Source organism: Haliotis asinina, chromosome 1 (genome assembly GCF_037392515.1).
Source record: "Haliotis asinina isolate JCU_RB_2024 chromosome 1, JCU_Hal_asi_v2, whole genome shotgun sequence".
Taxonomy (NCBI): domain Eukaryota; kingdom Metazoa; phylum Mollusca; class Gastropoda; order Lepetellida; family Haliotidae; genus Haliotis; species Haliotis asinina.
Genome location: NC_090280.1, coordinates 55,029,363 through 55,053,102, shown reverse-complemented (window position 1 = coordinate 55,053,102; position 23,740 = coordinate 55,029,363). Strand labels below are relative to the sequence as shown.

General features: G+C 40.7%; 2 protein-coding genes across 2 annotated transcripts in view; both read right to left on the bottom strand.

The window, feature by feature from the left end:
• Positions 1-1,047: 1,047 nt before the first annotated feature.
• Positions 1,048-11,249, bottom strand: LOC137281106 (2-(3-amino-3-carboxypropyl)histidine synthase subunit 1-like). The gene is made up of 11 exons (XM_067812241.1): positions 11,151-11,249; positions 8,580-8,656; positions 8,109-8,242; positions 7,255-7,376; positions 6,651-6,805; positions 5,969-6,087; positions 5,307-5,375; positions 4,603-4,759; positions 3,408-3,508; positions 2,370-2,448; positions 1,048-1,586 (listed from the first exon to the last, which is right to left on the bottom strand). Exons 1-11 carry the CDS (start codon positions 11,233-11,235, stop codon positions 1,233-1,235), a joined length of 1,452 nt encoding a protein of 483 aa, XP_067668342.1. The 5' UTR covers positions 11,236-11,249; the 3' UTR covers positions 1,048-1,232.
• A 5,288-nt stretch (positions 11,250-16,537) lies between these two features.
• The window catches only part of LOC137281097 (serine-rich adhesin for platelets-like), a 37,651-nt gene continuing 30,448 nt past the window's right edge, over positions 16,538-23,740 (bottom strand). Inside the window, exons 15-20 of the mRNA XM_067812232.1 lie at positions 22,095-22,243; positions 21,468-21,630; positions 20,663-20,806; positions 19,213-19,548; positions 18,607-18,723; positions 16,538-18,137 (exon numbers count right to left, since the gene is read on the bottom strand). Of these exons, the coding sequence (XP_067668333.1) occupies positions 17,782-18,137; positions 18,607-18,723; positions 19,213-19,548; positions 20,663-20,806; positions 21,468-21,630; positions 22,095-22,243 (1,265 nt within the window). The 3' untranslated portion in view covers positions 16,538-17,781. The remainder of the gene's footprint in view (positions 18,138-18,606; positions 18,724-19,212; positions 19,549-20,662; positions 20,807-21,467; positions 21,631-22,094; positions 22,244-23,740) is intronic.

The window sequence follows — 23,740 nt, the reverse complement described above, 5'->3', positions numbered from 1 at the left end:
ACAGATCAACAGAGGCAAATCCTATTACAAAACTGAGGCATTGCTTGACAAGAGATTGGCAATCCGCTTGTCAATGTGAACTCTTCCTGGGACAAGCTTGAGATAAAGCAGAGAATCAAGGGAAAGGATGGTGTGGCATTGTGAAAATTAGCTGATTACCATTCATCAGACCTCAGCCTCATTCTTGAATAGAATAAGAAATGCTTCCACAAGGCAACAAATGACTACACAACCAGCTGCAGCTTGATATTCAAGTCCTCAAGATTGAGAGACTCTTAAGTTTTGTCACATAGTAATTAACATTTGAGAATTAATATGGTATTTAGTTAAGCAATCAATGATTTTTGTTAGTGTGAAAGCTTTTATCAAATTCTAATTTTTCACCAGCTTGGTAATGGAGTAAGAATCATTGTCAAAACATCTCCTATTAAAGAAGTTGGTCATCCACGTATCTTAGACTTCCCTCACTCAATTTTGTTTTGTGTTCATATGTGCTGGAAGAGGTCCATACTGGTGTGTTGACGCCAGATCATGGCTCCACATTGATAGGTACACATTGGATGATCCGCCTGAAGAATAGGACTGCAACGATTTGGTTTGATTCATCGAAAATCAAATCTGACACCTTAGTTTTGCCAACCATTATAACTGGTTAGATTCCCTATTTGAGCGCTGTTCTGTTTAAACATCAAACTTTATTTGTTTGAACAAATTTTACATCATCTACCTTCCTGATTTCCAAGTTAAATCTAGGAAATACAGATTCAGTGTTTAATGTTTTGTTATAGTAACTCTGAAATGTGATGTTTTTACATGCATTAAGAATCGAATAAAAATTATCGAATTGAAGGTCTAATATTGAAAACTGAATCAAAGTCTGGGTGAATCGTTGAAGAAAGTGCAAGAACTAGCCCAGAAACTTTGTGGTAAACAAACAAAGAAGTTGTTATCCATAAGATTTGTCTTATCACTTTGAAATTCTTACTGAATGTTTTAACTCACTCAAACAATGGAACATAGAAACAGGTAACAAAGGGAGATATTACAACCAGTTCTGACATTATTTATCCCTTCAGAATACAAACTAGGAGAACTTGTGGCTGACAATGAACAGCTTTAATTCCTACCTGGATATACCCTCTCACTAAGCCACTTGAATCTCACTTGAATCACTTCCCATCTTCTGTGCACAATATGTACATGTGGGGCTGAACCACAAACTTCAAGCTTCATCATGACTTACACTCACAGTTTGTGCAATCATTCACTGTCTTGCCAGTAGAAACAGACACATCTTGTGTCATGAATGTCTTTATCCCTGCATCTTCACAGTTCTCTTCTGACTTCTGACATGTCTCAGGGAAGTTTTCAGTCCCTGTGCACTTCTCTTTTGTTGTGTCCAAGGATGGCACAGTCTTTGTCGCCTGGTCAGTGGTAGTCACAGTATTTCCAGGTGGTTTCCGTCGCTGGAGTCGTGGTGGTCTGTTGGCCTCATTGTTGACTGTCCAGGCACCCAGACTGTCGTTGGCATAGAAGTCCATTGGGTACACCTCTTGCCATTCAGTAGACTTCATTGCTACCGACATCTGTAACCATAGTAACATCGTGAAACAAGGTCAAGGACATTGGTGAAGGACATTCATCACACAGCAATACTAAAGCAATACCACATGCCTTTTATGAATGCTTGTCAGTGACACAAGGTGAAGGACAAAGGGTGAAGGACAAAGGGTGAAGGACACTGCTCATCACACAGCCATTCAAAACACAAGACCCTTATGATAGATGTTTGTCAGTCTGGACTAATCAAAAGACCGTTATGATAGATATTTGTCAGCCTGGACCAACCTAATGAAGGGACTGATACGGCAACTAATCCAATCAGAGCACATCAGCATGCTCCACATCCACAGGATAGAATTGCACTAGATTATCTATCAAGTTAACTTGAACGACAAGAAGGGTTGCTGGGTACCTGTTCTTACTCTGAAATGGTTTTACACAACAATGAACAATCGGCTATAGTGAATTTACTTACATCTCATTATTATTCATATGGAAGGCTTTGTCTGCTTGAGGATAAAGCCATATTTAAGTAGTTCACAAAAATCTGAGTATGGACCAGACAATCCAATGACTGACATCATGATCCAGATAGTTGTCTCTTATGACTAGCATGGGTCAGTGGAAAGCAATAATCTGGATCTTTAAAAGCTATTTTAATCTTCACTGTTAAGTATAAGATCTAAAAGGTGCTTCAATCTGTAGCAACAAATCCTGCACCAGTCCAAGTATGAGGCAACATCTCGCATTTATGACTATAGTCGACATAAAACAGTTCTTTGCACACTGTGAAAGCTTTTACTTACCTCGTATGGAGAGAGAACCGGTTTGTCAAAGAATGCTCCCCAGTCTATAGAGAGCCTTGGACAGGCCACCTGCACCCACCTGGAAACATATAACATTAAGGTACAATAACTGTGGTGACAATAGTACAACGTTTACAAAAGATTTATAAATTTTATAACTCTTTTGTCTTCCTATATGTGCTACTTATGCAGTATTCCAAATTTCCCCAAAAAGGCCAAAACTATGGGAAAGAAAGTCATAATGTTGCTCATATTATAGTGTTGGAAATGGGTTGAATTCTTATGATTGATCACTGGATTTTCAAAATGACGGATCATAAAGTTAGTCTTACATATGCTTGCCTTTATTACAAGATACTGACTTACATGACATGACCTGGATACACATGCCGTGATATAAGTATTAAATAAATGAAATTTAACTGAAAACAGTGTAAATATTCACTGGCTTGCATTGTACAGATACAAACATACATAACAACCAGTCATGATCGACCACAGATACTATGATCGATTCCTTGATTACTATTTTCTACTGATCAATCGTTAATCAAATCGATTAATTGTAAACCACTATTACATTAGTCAATGAAATACAAGCCAACTCAACAAAGCCATAGCAACAGTTTAAAACATTAACTGGCAGACTTGCAATTCAAATTCGGGAATATTTATGATAATCTGCTGCAAACTTGATTTAAAATGTTGATGAGACTATGTAGGTGGTCAAGTGCAATACACAAATGACTATGTTTATGGAAACAAGTTTTCATCATTTTAGTAAGAACGAACTTGTCAAAGAAATACACACAAAAACAACTATTTCTTATCATGATACAGGTCTAGTTCACCACTATACTTTAAATGCTAAATATTTCTGGGTGAAACTTGCTACACAAGTTTCAACTATTAACATGCAGATCCCTATATTCCATCCCGTTTTTAACCAGGGAAATACAACACGTAATGAACAATGACATAAAAACTATTTACAAACTCAAGGTTGAAACTGATTACAGAAATGTAGACAATACTAACGCATCTACATCATGAAACAGCTTTAGCTTGTCTGGGTAGAGTTCAGACAGCAGTACAGTGATGAAGTGTCTGCCTGACGACTGGATCTTCTCCTGCATGTGCTGAAACAGACATGCAAAGTGACTGGGTTCCTGTCTATTTGAATGTGAAGTTTCATTTTGAAGTAATGACCCAGAAATTGTGTGATTTTCATTATTGTCAATCAAATTGTCTTAACCTAGTGCCGCCATTGGTTTGAAGCAAATTAAGTCACATGATGAAGTCTTATTTGCGAATGCAAATTTGTCAGTTGAAGTTAAGCAATGTTGGTCATGGAGAGTCAGTTTGGAAGTTTACGTCCTGAGAGTTTCTATGAGTTCAGTCCTGCCCCACAATGAAGTAGTCTCCCTTTACCCAAGTCAGATTCTTTAAAACTGCCTCTGTTCACCCAGCCGGAAATGGGTACCCGGTGGTATAAGTCACTGGACTATTAACCATCTAGAACATCACAGGCAGTTTGGGTTATCTGGATAACAATGTCCATCATGTTGTTTGCAGTTAGAGTCCAAGTGATATGGAGTTCAGTGCTATAGGTGTGCCCTTTCATTATTATCATTACTATTATCACACAATGCATAAGACTTGCAACTGCCACTTAGGGCGCTATGATTGAATCCATAAATACCAGGGGGCAGTGGGGTAGCGTAGAGGTGAAGGCATTCACTTGCAAGGGTGAAGACCCGGGTGCAATTACCCACATGGGAACGAGTGAAGCCCATTTTGGGTGTTCCCTGTTAAGATGTTGCTGAATATTGCCAAAAGCGACGTAAAACTACCCTCAATCCCTCACTCACAAATTCTAGATAGTTACCTCCCTTGCCCTAATAAGAAGTACGAAATCATCAAATCAAAAACAGTGAGTTTAGTTTCACGCTGCACTCAGCAATATTCCAGTTACATGGCATTGATCCCTAAATAACTGAGGCTAGATCAGACAATCCAGTGACCAACAGCACGAGCACTGATCTATGCAATTGGGATACAGTGATTTGCCCGCCAAATCAGAGAGTCTGATCACCCAATCCGATTAGTCGCCTCTCACGACAAGCATGGGTTATTGTAGATCAATGCGAACCCAGATCTTCAAATTAAAGAAAACATCAGCACTCTGGAGAAAGACAAAAAAAGTATAATATGTTCCTTCAATGAAAATTACCTCTAAAATCTTTGGTGACCCCTGCCTTCCCAGTGTGCCAAGCACAACTCCAATCTTCTTCGCTCGTGCTGCACTGGCAATAGCTTCCTGCCTGACCTGATGCATTCTGGGAGTATCGTAGTACTCACGTGTAAACTTCTTATCATATGGATCATATCTGCAAGGCGTAGGAGAGAGTGAGAAGATAGTGGAGATCTCAACAGTGATGACAAATAAGGTTTATCCATATGGTGCGATGAGTGAGATGGGTTCAACACTATTTGAGCATGCTGCACCTTCAAGTTTTATCTAGTCGAACACTGGATTATAATGATACAGGCTGTAAAAGTTTCCGGAATCCATGATGAGGGTATTGATCCATGATGAAGCTGCAGATTAATGATCAGTGAGCAATATTCTGGCAGTATGACAGCCGGGGACACCAGAATCGAGCTTCACCCATGTGGGGAATCAAATCTGGGTCACTGGTGTGACAAGCGAATGAATATATGCTAGACTACTCAAACTCTTGATCAATGATGAAGCTACTGGTTAATGAAGAGGCTAAAGATCTACAAGGAAGGTATACATCCATGAGAAAGGTGCAAATCAACAATTCAATAAAGACCGTTTTCATGACATCAACCAGTGGATTATTCATGCCTTTTTACATTACTGATTATGTTATTATTTAAGTTGTGTCAGCAACAACAGCACACACTCACCTGTATGCAGGTATATCTGGGTTGGATATCATGATAGACTCCAGGTGGAACCGGCCATCTCCCAGGTAGCTGGAAGTTCAAGAAGTCAGCATAACAAGCAGATTCAAGTACTTGTCACCATTCTCAACTGAATTCCAGCTCAGCCCCATGCAACTATGCATTAAAGACACATGGCGAGTGGACAGAGAACAACCCAAATTTTCCCTTGTATCAAGACTGGTGACAAAGAACACTTCACTTCATTCTCCAAGTTTACGGATATTGTTTCAGTAATTTCCACACGTTTACAAAGAATAAGCCTGATATGCTAAGGTGAATAATAACAAGTACCAGCCCTCCTTTGAGTGAATCTCTTAACAGATTTGTAACTGCGGTAACCATGGTAACAGAAGTATGCAATTGACACAAATAATTTGATTTAAGGCAACATTCCATGTCTGAAAAAACCTGACGGCTGGCGTGTTACGGTCTAAGATGTATATTAGCCGAAAGGGTTCCTTCACTATTTTCCTGACAAATTCCATGACTTTTCCATGGTAGTCATAAACATATGACTAAGAACATCCAACGAATTTACACTTTTCTGCACAATAGTTAGAGCAGAGTCACCACTGTAATCACTCGTCAACATATCAATCAGCTGGAGAATGTTGATGACTTACATGATGGAATCGATGTCTTGTAACCGTGGTGATGTGCAGCCAAGGATCTCCCCTGGTGACAAGGGCTTCGACTGTGGAATGGTCACCTGGTAGTCAGACTTCAGGTCCTGGCTGGCGCCCTAGGCACAAAGGTTTTGTTTGTTTGTTGTTTGCTACCATACCAAACAGTTTTCCACGTGAATGTGGGTTGTAAATAATGATCTTGCACCTAATCCAGTGGATTAGTGAGTATGGTTTCACGCCGCTTTAGGCAATATTACTAGCAATCTCAGCGGTTGACACTAGAAATGAGCTTTATACATAATATCCATGTGAGGGGTAACTTACTGGATTGCATGCACTAGGGGGTCAGGCTTGGTGACTGTTCATATCTATCATAGCATACCAATTACATAGATCGAGGCTCATGATGGAAGCCAAATCCAGGTCTTCAGCATGACGAGCAGATACCTTCATCCCCTGCTATGCTACTTTCCACATTTTTCAATTTATCTCTTGATATCTCACCTTAATGAAGTCTTTGACATTTACAGCATAAATACAATGCAAATGTCTTTGATAACATTGACAATAAACAATCTTGGAGTAGTATCTTAAGGTACTGGGATTGCATACAGTCTTTGAAACTGAAACCTGAGAACATGTCATCAAATGTACTTCCTGAAAGAGAGATAGTTCACACCTGTAGTGCTGCCACAAACTGTATGGTACTGACTAGCGCCAATTTGGCGCCAGGCTGGAAGTTATAGCGCACAGTGTCCAGGAAGTGAAGAGTGTCAATCTTGATGTCTACAAACACATACAGCATCTGTATCCCCTCCGTGCGATCTATTGGCACTGGAAATGATATAGTGAAATGAGGGACTCTGGAGGTTACAATATAGTTTACTCTTACTTAACTGAAGATGTCTTGCATTTGACAGAACAGGAAACATAGCCACAAGAGGTGACTTACTATGAGTGAGAGAGAGAATGAGAGAGATAGAGAGAGTGTGCGAGTGAGAGAGAATTTTATGTTGCTTTTAGCAATATTCCACCTATATGAAGACAGACAACTCGAGGAGTGGGCTTCACACATTATACCCATGTGGGATGTAACTTACTAGATTGCATGCACTGATGTGGATCATACTATACCATTTATGTAGATTTATGCTCATAATGTCAATCACTGGATTCTGTGATCCATATTGATTACAAAGGACAATAACGCAGCTGATATATTCTTCAGAGCAACAAGCTATTTTGGTGAGTACTGGACTAATCTGTTCTTGTAGAGTATTTACCTAGACAGCTGTGACCATAGTGCACCATGAGATCTGCACCAAGAGCCTTGGCAGTGAAGTCATCAACACAACACGCACCATATGTCACATCACCCATGATCAGTGTGTCAGCATTGGTAAATCTGGAACAGCAAGGTAGCCTCTTAACACCTCTGTCTGAGAATCACTGAAAATCATGTCAAATCATTGGTATCAGAATGATGATACCACTGGTTTCATGATAAGAAAATCCACGACAATCCAAACATTGAAACTGAACCCTAAAACCTCTTGGTTTATACATTTACATCTTAACATTTCAAAAACATCAATAACAAAACAAAACACAAAACACTTCTTTAAGTGATATTTAGAAGCCATTATGATAAAGAGGAACAAAAATAGTAGGGGCTGATCCATTTTGAGAGCTTGCCATTATATATCAAAATATATATCCATACATATGAAACATTTCCAAAGGAGTGGAATAAATTGTCACATTTTAGCTTAATTTCATGTCATCATCTCTTTCCTCCTTGCCTTCATCATTTGCATTTTATCAATCGTGTAAATCCAACATCCCCTACTTTGTTTAGTGGGATGTTTGCAATAAAGCATTAGTTCCTCTTCAAAAACAATATACAACATTCTGTTTGAGGACTTTTCAAAGTGAAATTCTAACTGTAGCGAGCACATACATTGATACTACCATGTCCTTGTGTTAATGCTGACTGGTGAATGGTCATTATAGCACATTCAATTCTGGGTTCAATCTGTACACTATACGCTAGTCTATCATTTTGGCAAATGACTATTGTTTCAGCCCAGTGTAGCGCGAAATGACAATTGTCACCATGGTTACAGTAGTGACTTACCGTTCAATGATGTCTGCTATAGTACATGCAAACAGCAGTAACCCTTCAGGGAATTGCAGTGCAACTCTCTTTGCATCTGAGAACCGAATCTTCCATATTGTCTTGTAGATCTCGAAGTTATAGTTTGAAGGTAACTTGAAAAAACACAGAAACAAACCGGATTGGTTAAGAATGAATGAGAACTATTTGAAATTGTGTAATGAACAGTAAGAAACAATGAGCTTTATGCAATGGTGAGATGTAGAATACAAAATGTCCAAATTACTTACAACACAATCTCAAAAAGTGGAACTGACTTGTGAAATTAACTTTTCTCATCATTGTGAACAAAAACTCACAGACATTTTACAGATATCAGTTGATGTAATACAGTATTATAAGTTTGATTTCTTGGTATTTGTTTTCAATAAACATTTGGTACATTTCTCTGAGTATAATCAAAAGACATGTTCATTTGTATTTTACACTTACTGTTTTAACTGCAGCTTGTATTTTCGGATCATTCAATATTTCATCTGGGATCTGGTGAGCTACACGTCTAGTAGGACCTAAACAAAAACAATGTGAGTTAGTTGTGGTTGTATGAATGTTTGGGGTGACACTGACTAGTTTCATAAAACAAATGTTTACATACTTGTAAGAATGTTGACATGCCATCAACCAACACAGTTTATTTAATACAGTGGGTAAGGGTATTAGTGATTACTGCCGCATACATTAACTCCTAGAAACTGTAAATCTCAATGGATTTCTTCACTCACTCACTCATTTTAAAGCCGAGACAGTGCACTTTATGGTGATATATTTTGTTTAACTTGATCTGAACCAGACTTTTACTTGTGCGCCCTGTAACAAGGATACCTATCATCGCGCAATTTATCGTTGGCACGTCAGGAAAAGGTAACTCATTCGGAACGGCCCATCTCAATAAGAATAGCATCAAGTTGCTTCATGTTAACACTCCATTGCATGCACATACTTTTCACCTGTAAAAAGCAACAAAACTCTTCTCTACATCTGCCATATTTTTGGAGAAATGAGCAATTTATGGAACCACGTGGTTAAGTCAGCTCCGCATCACTAGAATATAGGGATCACCTCAAAACTGTCAACCACCGAAAAATGTTAATTACCGTTGAAATACAGTTATTAGTTCCACGATGTTACTTCGGTTCCGTTTATTTAAAATATATACTCACTCATTAGATGTTCTTTGCTGCTCAAAGTAGATACATAAAAAGTTTTGATCTTCATTTCAGCAAAACGTAATTTGTGGTACAGAACAATCTGTCAGGAAAAAACCAACCTGACAATGCTTTCGGGGTTGAAATTGTTTTGTTGTTTTTTCAAGTCACATTGTTCTTATTTTTTAAACAACTTGGTGCATTTTAGTATGGTATGATTCACTACAAGTGCCAAGCAGTCTTGCAGGGTCATTCAGGCAAATTTTTTATGTAGGTGGCAGTGTGTTTGCTGAGCCAGCTTGAGAACCTGTTCCAACTTTTCCTCCTTGGTCTGCTCACTGGCAGAGAAAAGGGGAGGCATGGTCACACCATGTCATTACGTTATTAACAACAGCAACAGAAAGTGGTCTTTTAAGACAATCAAAAATGGTCGGTTACTTATGCCAGAGGTGGAATCAATGAGGCTGGAGTAGACATAAGCTAGTTTGTTTCATTTTCTACCATTCTCGTGGCATAACGGGAAAGTTTCTACCAAGAGGATGTTACTATTAGCTGCAGTGATTGTCAATTATTTGTTTATCAAACATTATCAATATTGTTATCTATTCAATTAAACACGTGCTACTGTTTGACACAGACTCCTGTCGCCCCAAACGAGCATCAATAACCAAACACTGCCTCGCTATGTCACGTGATCTGGAATATCCTAAAATGATTTGGAACTGCCGAACTGGAGGAGCATTTTCTTTTGCGATATCTCTGAAGTCAATCAGGACCGAATAAATTTTATATTTTGGTGTGAGAAACATGAAACATTGCTCAGACAGAAATTGCCCTCAGTCGCTTCAGATATATTTTTGCAGAGGCACATGCAGTTGGTGTTTCGTTTGTGATCCGGAACTGCCTTATGCACTGTATAATGATTTATTAATTCAACAAGCATGAGTGGTCAGTGTGATATTGTTTTCCATAGGTCAACGTACTGGACACGTTTGTTTCAGTACCTGGGAAGAGTTCTGCCGACCATATCAAAAACCAAACTCACAAATTGACATGAATGCCTCACCCTAAATATATACCGGCTTCTCCTATTCTCGCGGTACTTACGGATCTTGGCTGAAAAAATAATACAAGCTGTTCTTTTCGTATGTATGCATGTTGTTTTTAAATGAAGAGATTCCCCCTCTAACATGTGCACCCATCAACTGCTTGATCCATCAGTGTATTATCCCACTTGAGTTCGATGAAAAACATGGTCGTCCGCCGCCGAGTTTTTAAGGCGTCTCCCATTCTCGCGGCATAACAACAAAGTAACGTTGTTAGGTGTAAGGAAGGGGAATCTCATCGGATAGGGCGGGAAAAAGTTACGATTTTTCCATGTTGGTTAAAACTCACGAATATTAATTACATTGCAAAATTTTGCTAATTCAGAGACTTGGTCCACTTCCTAGTTACCGGTCAATGATGTAAACAACCGCTAAGTATCATGCTTCGTCGATCTCGGCAGAAAATGTGTTTACCGCGAGGAAACCCGCGAGAATAGGAGACATATACATTCAAAAGACTAGACCTGGTATATAAAAAAGCACTTAATGAACTCCCCCGAAGGACTCCCTGATACAAATTAACTATATGAAAAGAGAGGGGTGCGGACGGAACTTTATTAAACTAAACGAATGTCGCAGACAACGCATGGCCATCACATTATTAATTTATAGTCCGCAGTATCCACGAAAACTGGGCACGCTACTGCCAGTAGGTTGGGATCCCCACGAGATGACATCTCACTGAGCCAAACTGTTAGGCCACATAATTACATCGGTGACAATCCCATGGTCAGTTCTATTCTAATAATCACCTTTTCCCCCACCGAAAACTTTCCTGTTGCTGTTGGCGCTGACGACAACAGGTCCAGAAACATCGTGTTTCGTGGGAGCGGACATGTTAATAAGGGGAGGTAAGTCTAATTTCTTCAACACCAAAGTGGGCTCTGCCCAGTTTGCTCTCAGGCTTAGCACAGTCTAAGTAAACTTTGCCACAGTGTTAAACTTCGTTACACTCCTACGTATACACAGGGAGTCTATATAGAGTGTTGTAGAGAATCCCTGGTATACATTGGGACTGCAGTCCGTTTGATTCCATTTGAGACCGATGAATTGCTCAGTAACACAAAATGTGATAATTGCAACAAAACCAAACTTTGCACAGCCACATGAAATCGACAGACCAACTCTGATGATGTGTCTCATAATTTGGGACACCCGAATAAAAAAGTTGTTTAACAAACGATCATCATTTTCTTGTCACCTTTCGCTATTTTGTACGAGGGGGGGGGGGGGGGGGGGGGGGGGGCACTTGCTGGTAAAACAGCCAAGTGGGCAAGGTGCACGTGTGAAATTGACACGTGTGATTTGCTCGACACACCAGACATTTGTGATTGCAATACCCGAAACGATGAGATTATCACACGACGCTGAGTCAATTATTTGCAAAGTATTTAACTTTTTTTAAAAAACGAAGGTGAAAGGGCTAGGCCTCAATATGCTTTGGCTAAGCATCGTTTACGAACTGCACGTGCTGTTGGGATGACGGAAAGGAAGTAAACTATCTTGAAAAACTGTACCGATTCAACCTGCACGGACACAAACTGAAGGGACCGTCTCAAAATCTACACGATGTGAGAAAGTCGATTCATCTCAACAACAGCTGGTTAGAAACGCCATTAAGTCTCTATATAAACAAAATACCTTTGTCTCTCTAGATCTGCGTATTCTGAAAAAGCATATTGAGACAAATCATCCGTTTGGTCATTTCAAAATATCAGTTGTGGAACTTGCTTCACAAATTTGGTTTCCGTTACCAAAAAGTTGACCCAGAAAATAGACGTGCACTGTACGAGTGGTCTGATTTTGTTTGACTAAGAAGCCAGTACTTACGCACAATTCGAAAGAAACGTACAAAGGGTTACGAGCCTCTATATTTGGACGAAACATGGGTAAATGATTCCTATACCACAGGGACACAATGGTTCGCTAGCTCCTCTTCAGAGTCCTGTGCCAGAAAATTACCACTTGGCAAGAAAGAGCGACTGATTGTGCTCCATGCTGGTTGCAAGAGTCGGGGATTCCTACCTGGCTGCTCCTTAGTCTTCAAGGCAAAATATAAAGACAACCGAGACCATCATACCGAAATGATCGGGACTGTTTTCTTAGAATGGGCACAAAATCAATTGGTACCAGCACTATCCCCCAAAAGTCTGATGGTCATGGATAACGCTACATATCATGGCGTTCAAGTACCTAATACAAAGGCCCCAGCATCTAACAGTAAGAAGGGGGACATGATAGAATGGTGGCAAAACAAAGCAATATCGTATCCAGAAAAAGCAACCAAACCTGTTCTGTATGACATCATAAAGTCAAATAAAACCACACCTGTCTTTAAGGTTGATGAGTACCTTACAGAACATGGTCATTCAGTTTTGCGATTGATCAGGAAACTGCTCGATAATTTCAAGATGAAAGTTATGGAAATGTTTGCTCGAGCGAGTAAATGTAAACGTGAATGATAAAGTTGACAGTCAAATGCAAAACAAAACTTCAAACTGTTAGGAGGGGACTGACATCTCATACAATGACTAGTTCCTAGAGGGAGTATTTAGAACCACGCCGCCTTCAAAGTTCAAATACTTGAAATTGTTCAATCGAGTAAAGATTTAAAGAGTTAACAGTCTATTTGACGCAAAAACGCAAACTTCAGACTATTATAATTTAAGCGCATGGGCTTAAATCCTGAAAAATCCCGTAATTTAGACCAAGGGCTGAATTTCGCGAGGGCGTTAATACGGGAAATCCCTGTTATCTGTATATTTTTCACAGCTACTATCCACTAAACGCTGAACTGTACCGGGTACGGCTGATGTAAGACTTATTTAAGTGGCATAATCAAGACTATTCACTTGCATCAGGGAGACTATATACTGTTGTAGATTATCCCTGCTTGCACTGACGTTTCACTCTCAGAGCTCTTTCCAAAACAATACTTAAACTATTCCGACTATATCCAAACTGATGTGAATCGCTCTCAGATAGTGGTTACATCCAGTATTACAAAGGTGGACTTAGCATACATTAGTAGACCACATCTTTCTGGACTAATGAGCCCGACGATATCCATCATCATTCGGCAAACGGCAAGACAGCTTTAAACTCTCGAGGGAGGAAAGATGCCGTGATGTCGTGTCTTATGAGGTGTTACTAGTGAGCGCTTCTGCAACAAAGCGTAGTTTATACCCTCTTGTGAGTGAGATGTACCGTTAATGAACTGAACATTCACCAACAAGGATACGAATCGTATGGAAAAAAGATACACACTAGGGTGAGGACAACGGTCATGTCTTTATCCGTGACGATATGTTTATCCTCCGCGCAAGAATTGTAGCTGCTCAGTCGTGAAAACTGAAGACTCACACAGGAAATAGATATTTTATGGTGACAGCTTACGGTAGATGAGATGCTACACCCGAGTTGAATGTATGGATTAAGAGCACACATGCGATAAGAACAACGGGGCGACATTCCCGAAGAAGTGTATATACCGGTATCGTCTTGTCCCCATTTGTTTAAAATGTCTGAAAAGTGTAAGCCCACCTCAACCTCCGAGCCGATAAGTAGCGAAGATGACAGCGATATAGCTGTACCTTTCTTAGTACAACTAGACCGCATGTTCCAAACGAGACAATGTTGCACAGTTGACTCAACGAGTGTTAATACTTTGAAATACTCATGTTCCCAGTTCTCTTATTGGTCATATGATAAATGTGATGTTTTCCAACAGAGACTTTCACTTTTTACATTCGCATGAAATAACAACTGTCAGAGAAGATGTCGTCCATGATGGCGATGTACACGTTGCTCAGGGAAGAAACATTCAACAAGTTCACGATGGATTAAATACTGGAGTCGGTGTGTCAGACAATGAAGAATATGGACTGGGACAGCATCACAGACGACAGGAGCTGGCGCTCTCTGTGGACACGATACGTTCGTAGCCCTAAGCCAAATTTCAGGAGCCAAATGTATACAACAAACCATTCATTTTCTTTTTCTTCTTATTATCGCTTACTCTTCGAACACAAACGTGATATGCTCCATCCATTCAGTCTCAAAGTTTTTTTCAGGAAGATAGAACATTCATAAGTCTTGGTGTCTGGGAAATAAGCAAGGCTGCCGTAGCATTTTGCTGTTTAACCCATTCAGTAGAGGTCACTGACTGATGAGGCCATCAACCTGATCAGCATCAACCAACGAATGAAATTTCTTGGGGTAACCTACCCATATCACATAGAGTTGCTTTGATACCTTCTTCCCCTTTCGTCGCACATACTTCGTACCCATATCACATAGAGTTGCTTCCCCTTTCGTCGCACATATACTTCGTACCCATATCACATAGAGTTGCTTCCCCTTTCGTCGCACATATACTTCGTACCCATATCACATAGAGTTGCTTTGATACCTTCTTCCCCTTTCGTCACACATACTTCGTCTATTTTAAGTGACGAAATGTTTGACGTTGAATGGACTACACAGCCGTTGTATAGTTCTGTTGCAAAATTCTAATACTTTATCTGTCCGCAGAGTGAATGGTGGTTTTGATATAGTCGAAAGTATTTCTTTCATTGCCTTAGCGACGATCACGGCTGTCTTATTTGTCACTGATTTCAACCAGACTTATCTTGAAAAGCAGTGACGATGAGGAGATACATTGTCCGTCGTTGAACTTTGTTAACAGCATCTTTATTTAACATAGAATCTTGCATGAAACAACATAAATTACATCGGCTTGGTGAAGTCTTTGATTGATGATTGTTGCAGTGGCCGAAAGTCGTGGTAAAATGGTGTTTTATAGTGTCCCAAAAGAATTGGGATTAGCTTCTTTAAACATGCAAATTTCTTTCTTTTCCCGGACTGTAATGGCAGAAAGTCTATGTTTACCAGGTCTACTTCCCGTATTGCTCAAATGTCAAACGACTGACACCTCTGTCTTTATTTATGTCAAATAAAGTAAACATCAGACGTCTTGCCGACGACAGCTTTGGTATTCGGATATTGGGAATATATTACTCATTTTCTCGTGCAAAGTCTTCCATGAAGATGCACAGTCCTTGAGTAGATGTAGATCCGAAGAGTTCCCCAACTGTCTCGAAGGACTATAGGACGGCTTCTCAGTTCTCTTCCCACGCCACACATAGCAAAATCAGCTCGTTTTCTGTATGTTCCATGCTGCTGGCAGTTAGTTAAGTAAAAATCTATAGCATAAGAGTTTATCGATTATGTTTTTCGCTCCTGTGATTCTTCTCAATGTTTCCTCCATTGCTGACAAAAAGTGAATAATTGCATGCTCGAACGCATTCATCTTTCGTGTGTGGTTCCCCACTGTCACCGAAGAATTCACTAAAACACCTCATTAGATATGACATCATCGCATTGTTCCTCACCTGCGAGATCAAAGCTGTTTTGTCATTTGCCGAATGTAGATAGATATTGTTGGGCCCATTAGTAAAAAAAGATGTGTAGTCTACTACTTGCCTTACCAGCTGCACCCATTCAGAAATACATGCAAATGCGAAGAAAATGTCCACTAAAAATAGTAACACGTGGACACAATTACAAGTCAAAGTAGTCAACTGCAGCAGAAATGTGATCCCCAGCTGCTTGTTGTACCACCGAGTCTGTCGTAGGCAAAGTCATATCCCTGTCTGTCAGAGTGGGAAATAGTTTCAAAATACATGTATTGCTGGTCAGTCGAGCTAGCTGTGCCTGAGAGTTACTAGCCCTCAAAATAATTCGCCAGAAAGTAAACTCGGTTTGTATCAGGCCACAAGCGTGCATGGTTTAAAGTGTGCTATTACTTAACAACTCGGAGAAAGGGATATATTTACAAAGTGACCCCAAGAAAATTCACTAGCCAGTCGGGTCAGTGACTGCAGAAATTTACTGGCCTGTTTGGATGTATACTAGCCACGGGCTAGCGGGTCAGTGCACACTGTTGCATGTAACCCTGCCAGGAGACAAAACAAAAAATGTTTAATTTGTCTGACTTCAACAATAACTGTTTCACTGGATCAGCTGGGAAATTGGTAGAAGGCAGCATATATCATTACATCCTCGGTTTGTTCCACTGACTACGTCTGGTTTGCAGTATGTGTAGCCACACTATAAACAAGCCCAACGTACTGCATAAGATTAACAAGGTTTATTTTTTAAAGAACATACAAATAACATATACAATATATCTTTGAAACTGAAACATCCAGGAGGTTTTAACAGAGGCACGTTTAGAGGCATTTATAATCACAATGTAATTATCCTGTTATACAAGCAAGAACAATTACAGTGGGACTCGGTGCTGTTAACCTGATATAAGAGCACGATGGAAATCAAGATGTTTCAAAGTTCAGTGTCAGTATTGAAAACCATCATATTTTTAAAATATAAATAACGATACGACTGTCATGTAACAGCAAAACCTTTGTAACAGCCAGAAGGTAGCTAATGTCAATGGTGTCCAGTTCCACATGGAACAAGTTGCACACCGAACAAATATTACCTTAGTATATATCGTGAAAAACATTTCCCAATAAAATGATTCCCCGGGAGAAAACGGTATAACGGATTCTGGGGACAGTAACATAATGTCCTGAGAATAACCACAAATAAACCAAAAATGACACCCAACAACGTATGCGGCCCGTAAATCTATATGTTCAACTTGGCTCAATTCATGTTTAGTAGTATACGACCATACCAGTTTTTACAAACGAAAGCATCTCGCGAGACAGCGCGAGAAAACCACGTATGGACACCAGGACCTCGGGACAATGTGTGGACGGACCCCAGGACAATGTGTGGTATCTACAATTTGACAACAGTGGCAAGACGCTGACGACAGTGAAATATTTCAGGTTCAATCTCCTGTTTGGACATGCCTCGGTAATGCTTGGACGATATGTGTTAACAGTGTTCGATATTTGATTGTAAAACGCTCTGTAATCCACTTGATCTCCCTCTCCTGTTAGAGGTAGAAATGGCACATGGAAATTATGGGAATGCCATGACTGTGAATGGTGAGTTTACCCACACGCTTCATCTTTAATTCACATCACTACTGATTTCCTCACTATAACACCATTGTGTAGATTGATGCTCAATCACTGGATTGTCTGGATCAAACTCAGTTATCTCGAGACGGACCTGATAGAGGTGGACTATGCCAGAGTGCAGTGCAACAAGGAAGCAAACACTTACAGGTTCTCCCTGAAAGTTACTGTGCTGTCGCACCTGACATCATGGATCGTTATCCATGATATTGACCACTGGTTTGATGTAACCAGAATTGACACGTTCACTCACTCATTCAATGCTTTCCGATATCTTCTACCCATGTAACATTTTTTCCGTTTGGACTTTGAGTCATCTATAGGTTTGTTAAAAGTTACAATCACCATCCTTCTTGCCCAAGTTATCAATGGCGACAACACCTGCTGTCATACCCCTCTCGGCCTGAAAGACAATACTGTAAGGATAGGTGAAGGCGGGGATCAGGGCCTGACCTTCCGTCCAATCATTTTCCTCGCTGCTAGCACGTGACCAAATGTTGCAATTCAAAAAGATATTGTCCTGGAACACCGACTTGGTACAGACAGACAAAGTACCGGAACTGGGCGGGTTTATTTTGAACTGGAACCTGACGCATTGTGGGACAGTTGTGTTCAAAACTGGGGAGAACACTCTGGTCTTGTCTCCAAGGTTTTGTGTTGTTCCATTAGCTTCTAGACAGAGATCTGGAAGATAGGATGAGAGATTACTACGACGCTGAGTGATTTTGGTTTGGTCAGATTGATGAGTCAGAAAGTACAACAGTGAAGCAGGTCTAGACATTGAACACTTTTGTGACACAGCCATGACCCTTACCATGATGGAAACACAGTGGACAATCGTGAATGGAGCACACATTCATTGGTTTCTTGTTCGTCTAAGGTACACAACTGTCACCTCAGCCATGCGAATACCTTGGCGCGTTTTCAATCGTGTCATCATCACATTATCTTCAACATTATCCTATTGTGTACTACACAAAATAATTTATGGATCGTGTTTTCATCACATTATCTGATATCTATACTATACAAAAGACTGGAGGGGGGGGGGGGGGGCGATTTGATTGAGATAACAAGGACAGTATGTAATGATCTATCAGCCTCAAACACACTGTTCTCCTCCCTCCACCTGTATATGTCACCTAGTTCTGACCTGAGTTATGTCCCTTTGATTCCCTCATCTTCAGGTTCCAGTCCAACGAGTCATCCTCTGCCTGCAGGTACTCGCAGAGCGTACCTCCATCAAAGTCACAGGCCACCTTCAATGTGCCTGTAAAGCAATTTGTTGTAAGGTAATTATTGTGGACGTGGACGAGCAGGGCTGACTCATTCAAGGAAATTGAAGACGTGTTTGACGATTAAATATCTCAACACTTTGACTATATCGCGGATTTGATGAAGACAGAGCTGTATTCTGTTTGTAAACACTGTTTATGAACGGCCATACCCTCTTTTCGTAGATTTTATATAAATTGGCCATGAAAGTCTTTGTCTCGAGGTAAAATATTGAAAAGAGTATACTCTTCTTCACTTATTTTTGGAGCGGAAGGATAGCCTATAATTTAAAGCTTTCGCTCGTCACACCGAAGGCTGGAATATTACGAAAAGCAGCTTCAAACTATAAATTCACTGTTTTCAGCAAAAACTGTCAGAGCGAAGTGAATTATTATCTTTACATCGACAGTCAGTTACTTAATTCTCTTCCCTAATATACATATGGCTGCCTTCACCTATAGTAATCTCATTTTTCTTAACTGACCGTCACATCTCCCGCTTTGTATCTTGACGTCATCCAAACCAACGCCGCCACCTGTCCATCGACCTGCCTGAGCAACAAACACCACGCGGGAAACGTCACCATCCAGCTGCTGCTCTGCCATTCGCCACGCCCCCGGTAACGGCGCAAGCTGCATCATTATAGTCGAGTCGCCAGACGAGTTGGATATCCCGTATACCCGGAGCTTGGCGTCCTTGGCATTCATCAACGTCACGCTGAAGGTCAGACAACTATATCCTGGGTTGGAGAAGGTCGGGGAGGTCAGACTCGCGACCTGGTTCTTAGACTCGTAGGATACATAGGCGTACATATAGTGACCTAGAACAGAATAATAAGGGAGAGTTTGACTCCGTAATCAAAGGGAAGCAATCAATACCAGAGGGCACAACTTGGTCCCGTGTAAAAATATGATTGATGGTTATAAGCTGTGCTTAATGGCATCATAGATTTAGATGGGTTGGGTGTCATGGATTTTAACATTGTTATTTTCTAAATGCATTTTTAGAAACATTAGTACAACGGTCCATATTTGATTATGGTAATCCACTGTTGTTAATACACAAACAGCCAATCAACAGGAGAGCCGCGATACCGGATGCCGGTTCAGGAATCGTTTGTAATTACTGTACAAGCAGCCAATTGGACGATCTTTGTTGTGACGGAATACAGAATGTACTGACGCCGAATTAGAGGGCGTTTAAATGATCAGAGATTAACTAACTTCTGTCGAGACCAAATTCAAGTGCCCAATGCCGAATTGGAAGGCTACCGGTTTTGAGAGTTTCAGCTGTATATGTACTTGGGAGAACTGAGACTTGTTTGATTACAATGTTGAACATTTTAAGGAGTGAAGTCTGTCTCTGCTAAAAGCTGTTATAGACCAAAATGACTGGACAGACAGTCTGACTCATTGAACCCAGAATGCACAAGATTGAACGTGTAGGTATATACGTTGCCTTAGTCAGGGAAATATACCAGGGCCCTTATTCTCGAAATGTTCGTAGCCCTAAGAATTCTTAACTTTGGTCGCAGCCAATGTGTTAAGAATGGGCTTAGGAAGTTCGGTTGGCTACGTTTCGAGAATAGCTAGCCAGACCTTGTCAGAACATATTACATCTTCAGTGAAAAAGAGTATTGAATGTAAACAGTATAAGAAGCGCACATAAAAGTTCTATCTTGCAGAGACTTCAGCCATTTCACTGACATCTTTGTGATTATAATAATTTCAACATTAGCGTTAAAATATTTTTTCAGGTGTAAACAAGAGAACCACTATGAACAGAAAGTGCATGAGGTTTTCATAACACTGTGGCATCCCAGCAAGATTTACCTAGAACGGCCTACATATCTGAGACCCATGTCAAAATCAAACCGCATTTTTCAGGTCAGCATTGTTACCGCTTGGGTACCGTGCTGTATACATATACAGTACCTGAAGTGTTGCCGAAAGTGTTGTCATTGTAGGGGCGTTGTGGGTAGGCCACTCCACCTTTCCGCCGGGTCCATATGAAGTCCTCGGTGGAATTGTCCATATAACCGCACATATTCGGACTCTCAAAGCTACAGCTGGCTGACTCTGGAAGGAACGATGTCATAACGCTTTAAAGCAATTTCCGTGGTGATATCATAAGTTTACGCGTGTAAGCATTTAACCAGCCCTCCTCAACAATCCAGTGTTCCATTTATTTAATGAATAGCATGAATCTGTTTCTCATATAGTTCTATTTTAAGCACGATTTGAAAGGCATGGTGTGGTGACATTCATCCAGTCAGATTACTCTTATGAAGAGAAACTATCTTTGTTCAGCTTATGATAGGCTTGATTTTGTGTTGATGTTACTACAGTCCAGCTGGAGATGCAATCCCCTTCATAACCGGATGTAATCGATGGGATCTGGATTCATCCAGTAACGTTTTGAATTTCATGTACATCCCTTAAGACCAAGCCATTTCATATCCACATAGATTTGAACCGTTAATCATAAAACATACCAAACACTGCATCGCTGCTTGACGTTATTGAATAAGCAGTGTTGCTGAATATCTTTTAAGACCAATGACATCCTAAAGTTTCTTTTATTTATTTCCTGGTCAGTGCGTTATAGGCGTTTTAATCTGATGCATAGAAATGGTCGAAATCAACGGCTTTCTGACCAAAGGTTGTCTTTTAAATTTCTTTTTCAGTTCCAGGACATTTTTTCAACTGTGGCTGAGGTTTCGAGGAAATGTGTACACACCCATTTGTTTGGTTTGTTGTTTAATCCAGTCGATGTAGCGATCCACCCTGGTGTAGACGCCAGGCTTGCCCACCTGGCCACACCCCTCCCCCCAACTTGTTATCCCCACCTGTACCCACTTGTCCGGGGCCATCTGGCACATTAGGGGGCTGCCACTGTCACCCTGGGGGTAGAGGTAGGAAGAATTAATCATGGTTTTCGGTTCCCAGTCGTAAAGACCGCCTTCTGTGTTTGGCGCTTAGAGCCTGTGAGGCCAGTTTGATTTCCGGTCACATAAATATGGACGTAAAATGATGATACTTGATGTTACCCTGGATGGAGAAAGGTGTTATGGTGACATATGGATGGCTGGAATTGTTAGTGTTGAAAGAGTGGTACATCATAAAACAGCGGAATGGTATGAAATGAAGCTCTAAAGACTTTAGCTTGTACTAGTGCAGAGACCGCGCTCACGCATGCACGCACCGGAATGTTTCAGAAATATTGTCAGTCTACACTTTTTCTGTTTACTGTTTTTCTAAAGTGGAGTCGAACAATATGTTGGGTGCAGTATGACTTACAAGAACGAATATGGTTAACAGAAGTGACAGAATTGGTAAAGATTTCTCAATATTGACAAAGCCATACCTTGCATGCGTCGACTGCCCCCGATGCCTCCCCAGCGCAGACCATGGTGTCCTTGACCTTAGTATGATATACGTCACGACACTTGCTCTGTGACCATAGATGAAGCTTAGCGTGATGGAGGTAAGGGGAGGTCACTCCCGCTAATATATCTGTTGAAAGTCAGGTTTGGGAGATGAAGATAAGAGCATTTCCATTATCGAGTTGTCATTGAACATGTTTAGGTTATCATTTCAAACAAAGAAAATAATGTTTCACCTCCCTCTGATAATATTTCCTTGAAAACAGTGAGATAGTATGGTTTCAGACCGCTTTTAGCACTATTTCGGCAATATCCGGACGGCGGACTCCGGGAATAGACTCCACACACTGCACCCATATAGGGAGTCGAACCTGAGTCTTCGCTTTTACCACAAGGATACCACAGCGCCGTAGTCAAAACAGACAACTCCGGTTGCGGAAAAAGGCGTGGTTTTGCAAAGTCCACAGTTGATGCACCTTTCGTGACATTCGCGACACACCTGTTTTTCCTGGACATGAACATTGAAGCTTCTTTCTGATAAGGGGCGAGTTGTGACAAATGCTATTTCACAAGTGAAAAGAACAGATGATATAAGTTGTAGGAAAATAGTAATATTTTATATTCGACTTTTGTCCAGGTGTTCTTCTAGAATATAGTTTATCAATCATTTTATCAGTTTATCAATGACTGGATGAAACCAAAATCATTGACTAGTGCACGAATACACGTGAAGTGGCAGCATATATGAATGAACAAATTGCGCAAGACGAAGGACAGATAACGCAGGAAACCAACCGCTGTCTAAGAACTTTGTGAATCCGGTGTCTCTGCACATATTACCACTGTAGACAAAGATGGATTTTGGTTTGAGCACAGCCTGGTTCACTTAGTGTCGGAGCGTTAGCACAGGCCCAACAGACCCAGGGAACCAGTCTGGTTTGAGCACTGTGTTCTTTACAGTGACGAACGTGATTACACGATGCCATTTTAGAAAGTGGTCAAATGCAACATATGTCATATTTGGGATTTCACTTTCTTAGTAAAGTACAAATTCTAGTACTTTTTTCGGTTGAGTCCCATCCGGGATTCGAACCCGCACCCTCAGAGTCAGGCACCTAATCGCCAGCACACAAAGTCAGCCGCCTAGCCCGCTCAGCCACCACGACTGGTGGCTGAGCGGGCTAGGCGGCTGACTTTGTGTGCTGGCGATTAGGTGCCTGACTCTGAGGGTGCGGGTTCGAATCCCGGATGGGACTCAACCGAAAAAAGTACTAGAATTTGTACTTTACTAAGAAAGTGAAATCCCAAATATGACATATGTTGCAGTGACGAACGTGTTGTTTTCATGCGGTGGGGTAGCACAGTGAATAAAGCTTTTGCTCATTACGACGAAGACCCGGTTTCGATTCCACACGTGTACTAGGGAAATGTCAACTAAGTCTGATCACTCAATCCGTTAGTCGCCTCTTACGACAAGCATGAGTTGCTGAAGATCAATTCTTACCCGAACATTCACGAATTACGACGTTTGTGGTGACAGAGATAACTGATCATGTTCACACAAGGCAGCGGGCACTTTCAAGCAAGCAAGCTGATTACATACGCCGTGCAACTGCGCGATTATGAA

What these genes read in the sequence shown, in the direction of transcription:
- LOC137281106 (XM_067812241.1), bottom strand. Translation starts at nt 11,235, where the DNA reads ATGTCCGCTCCCACGAAACACGATGTTTCTGGACCTGTTGTCGTCAGC. An exon ending in TACAAGCTGCAGTTAAAACA is followed by an intron (nt 8,243 to 8,579) that starts GTAAGTGTAAAA and finishes TGTTTTTTCAAG; the next exon opens with TTACCTTCAAACTATAACTT. An exon ending in ATAGCAGACATCATTGAACG is followed by an intron (nt 7,377 to 8,108) that starts GTAAGTCACTAC and finishes TTGCTGTTCCAG; the next exon opens with ATTTACCAATGCTGACACAC.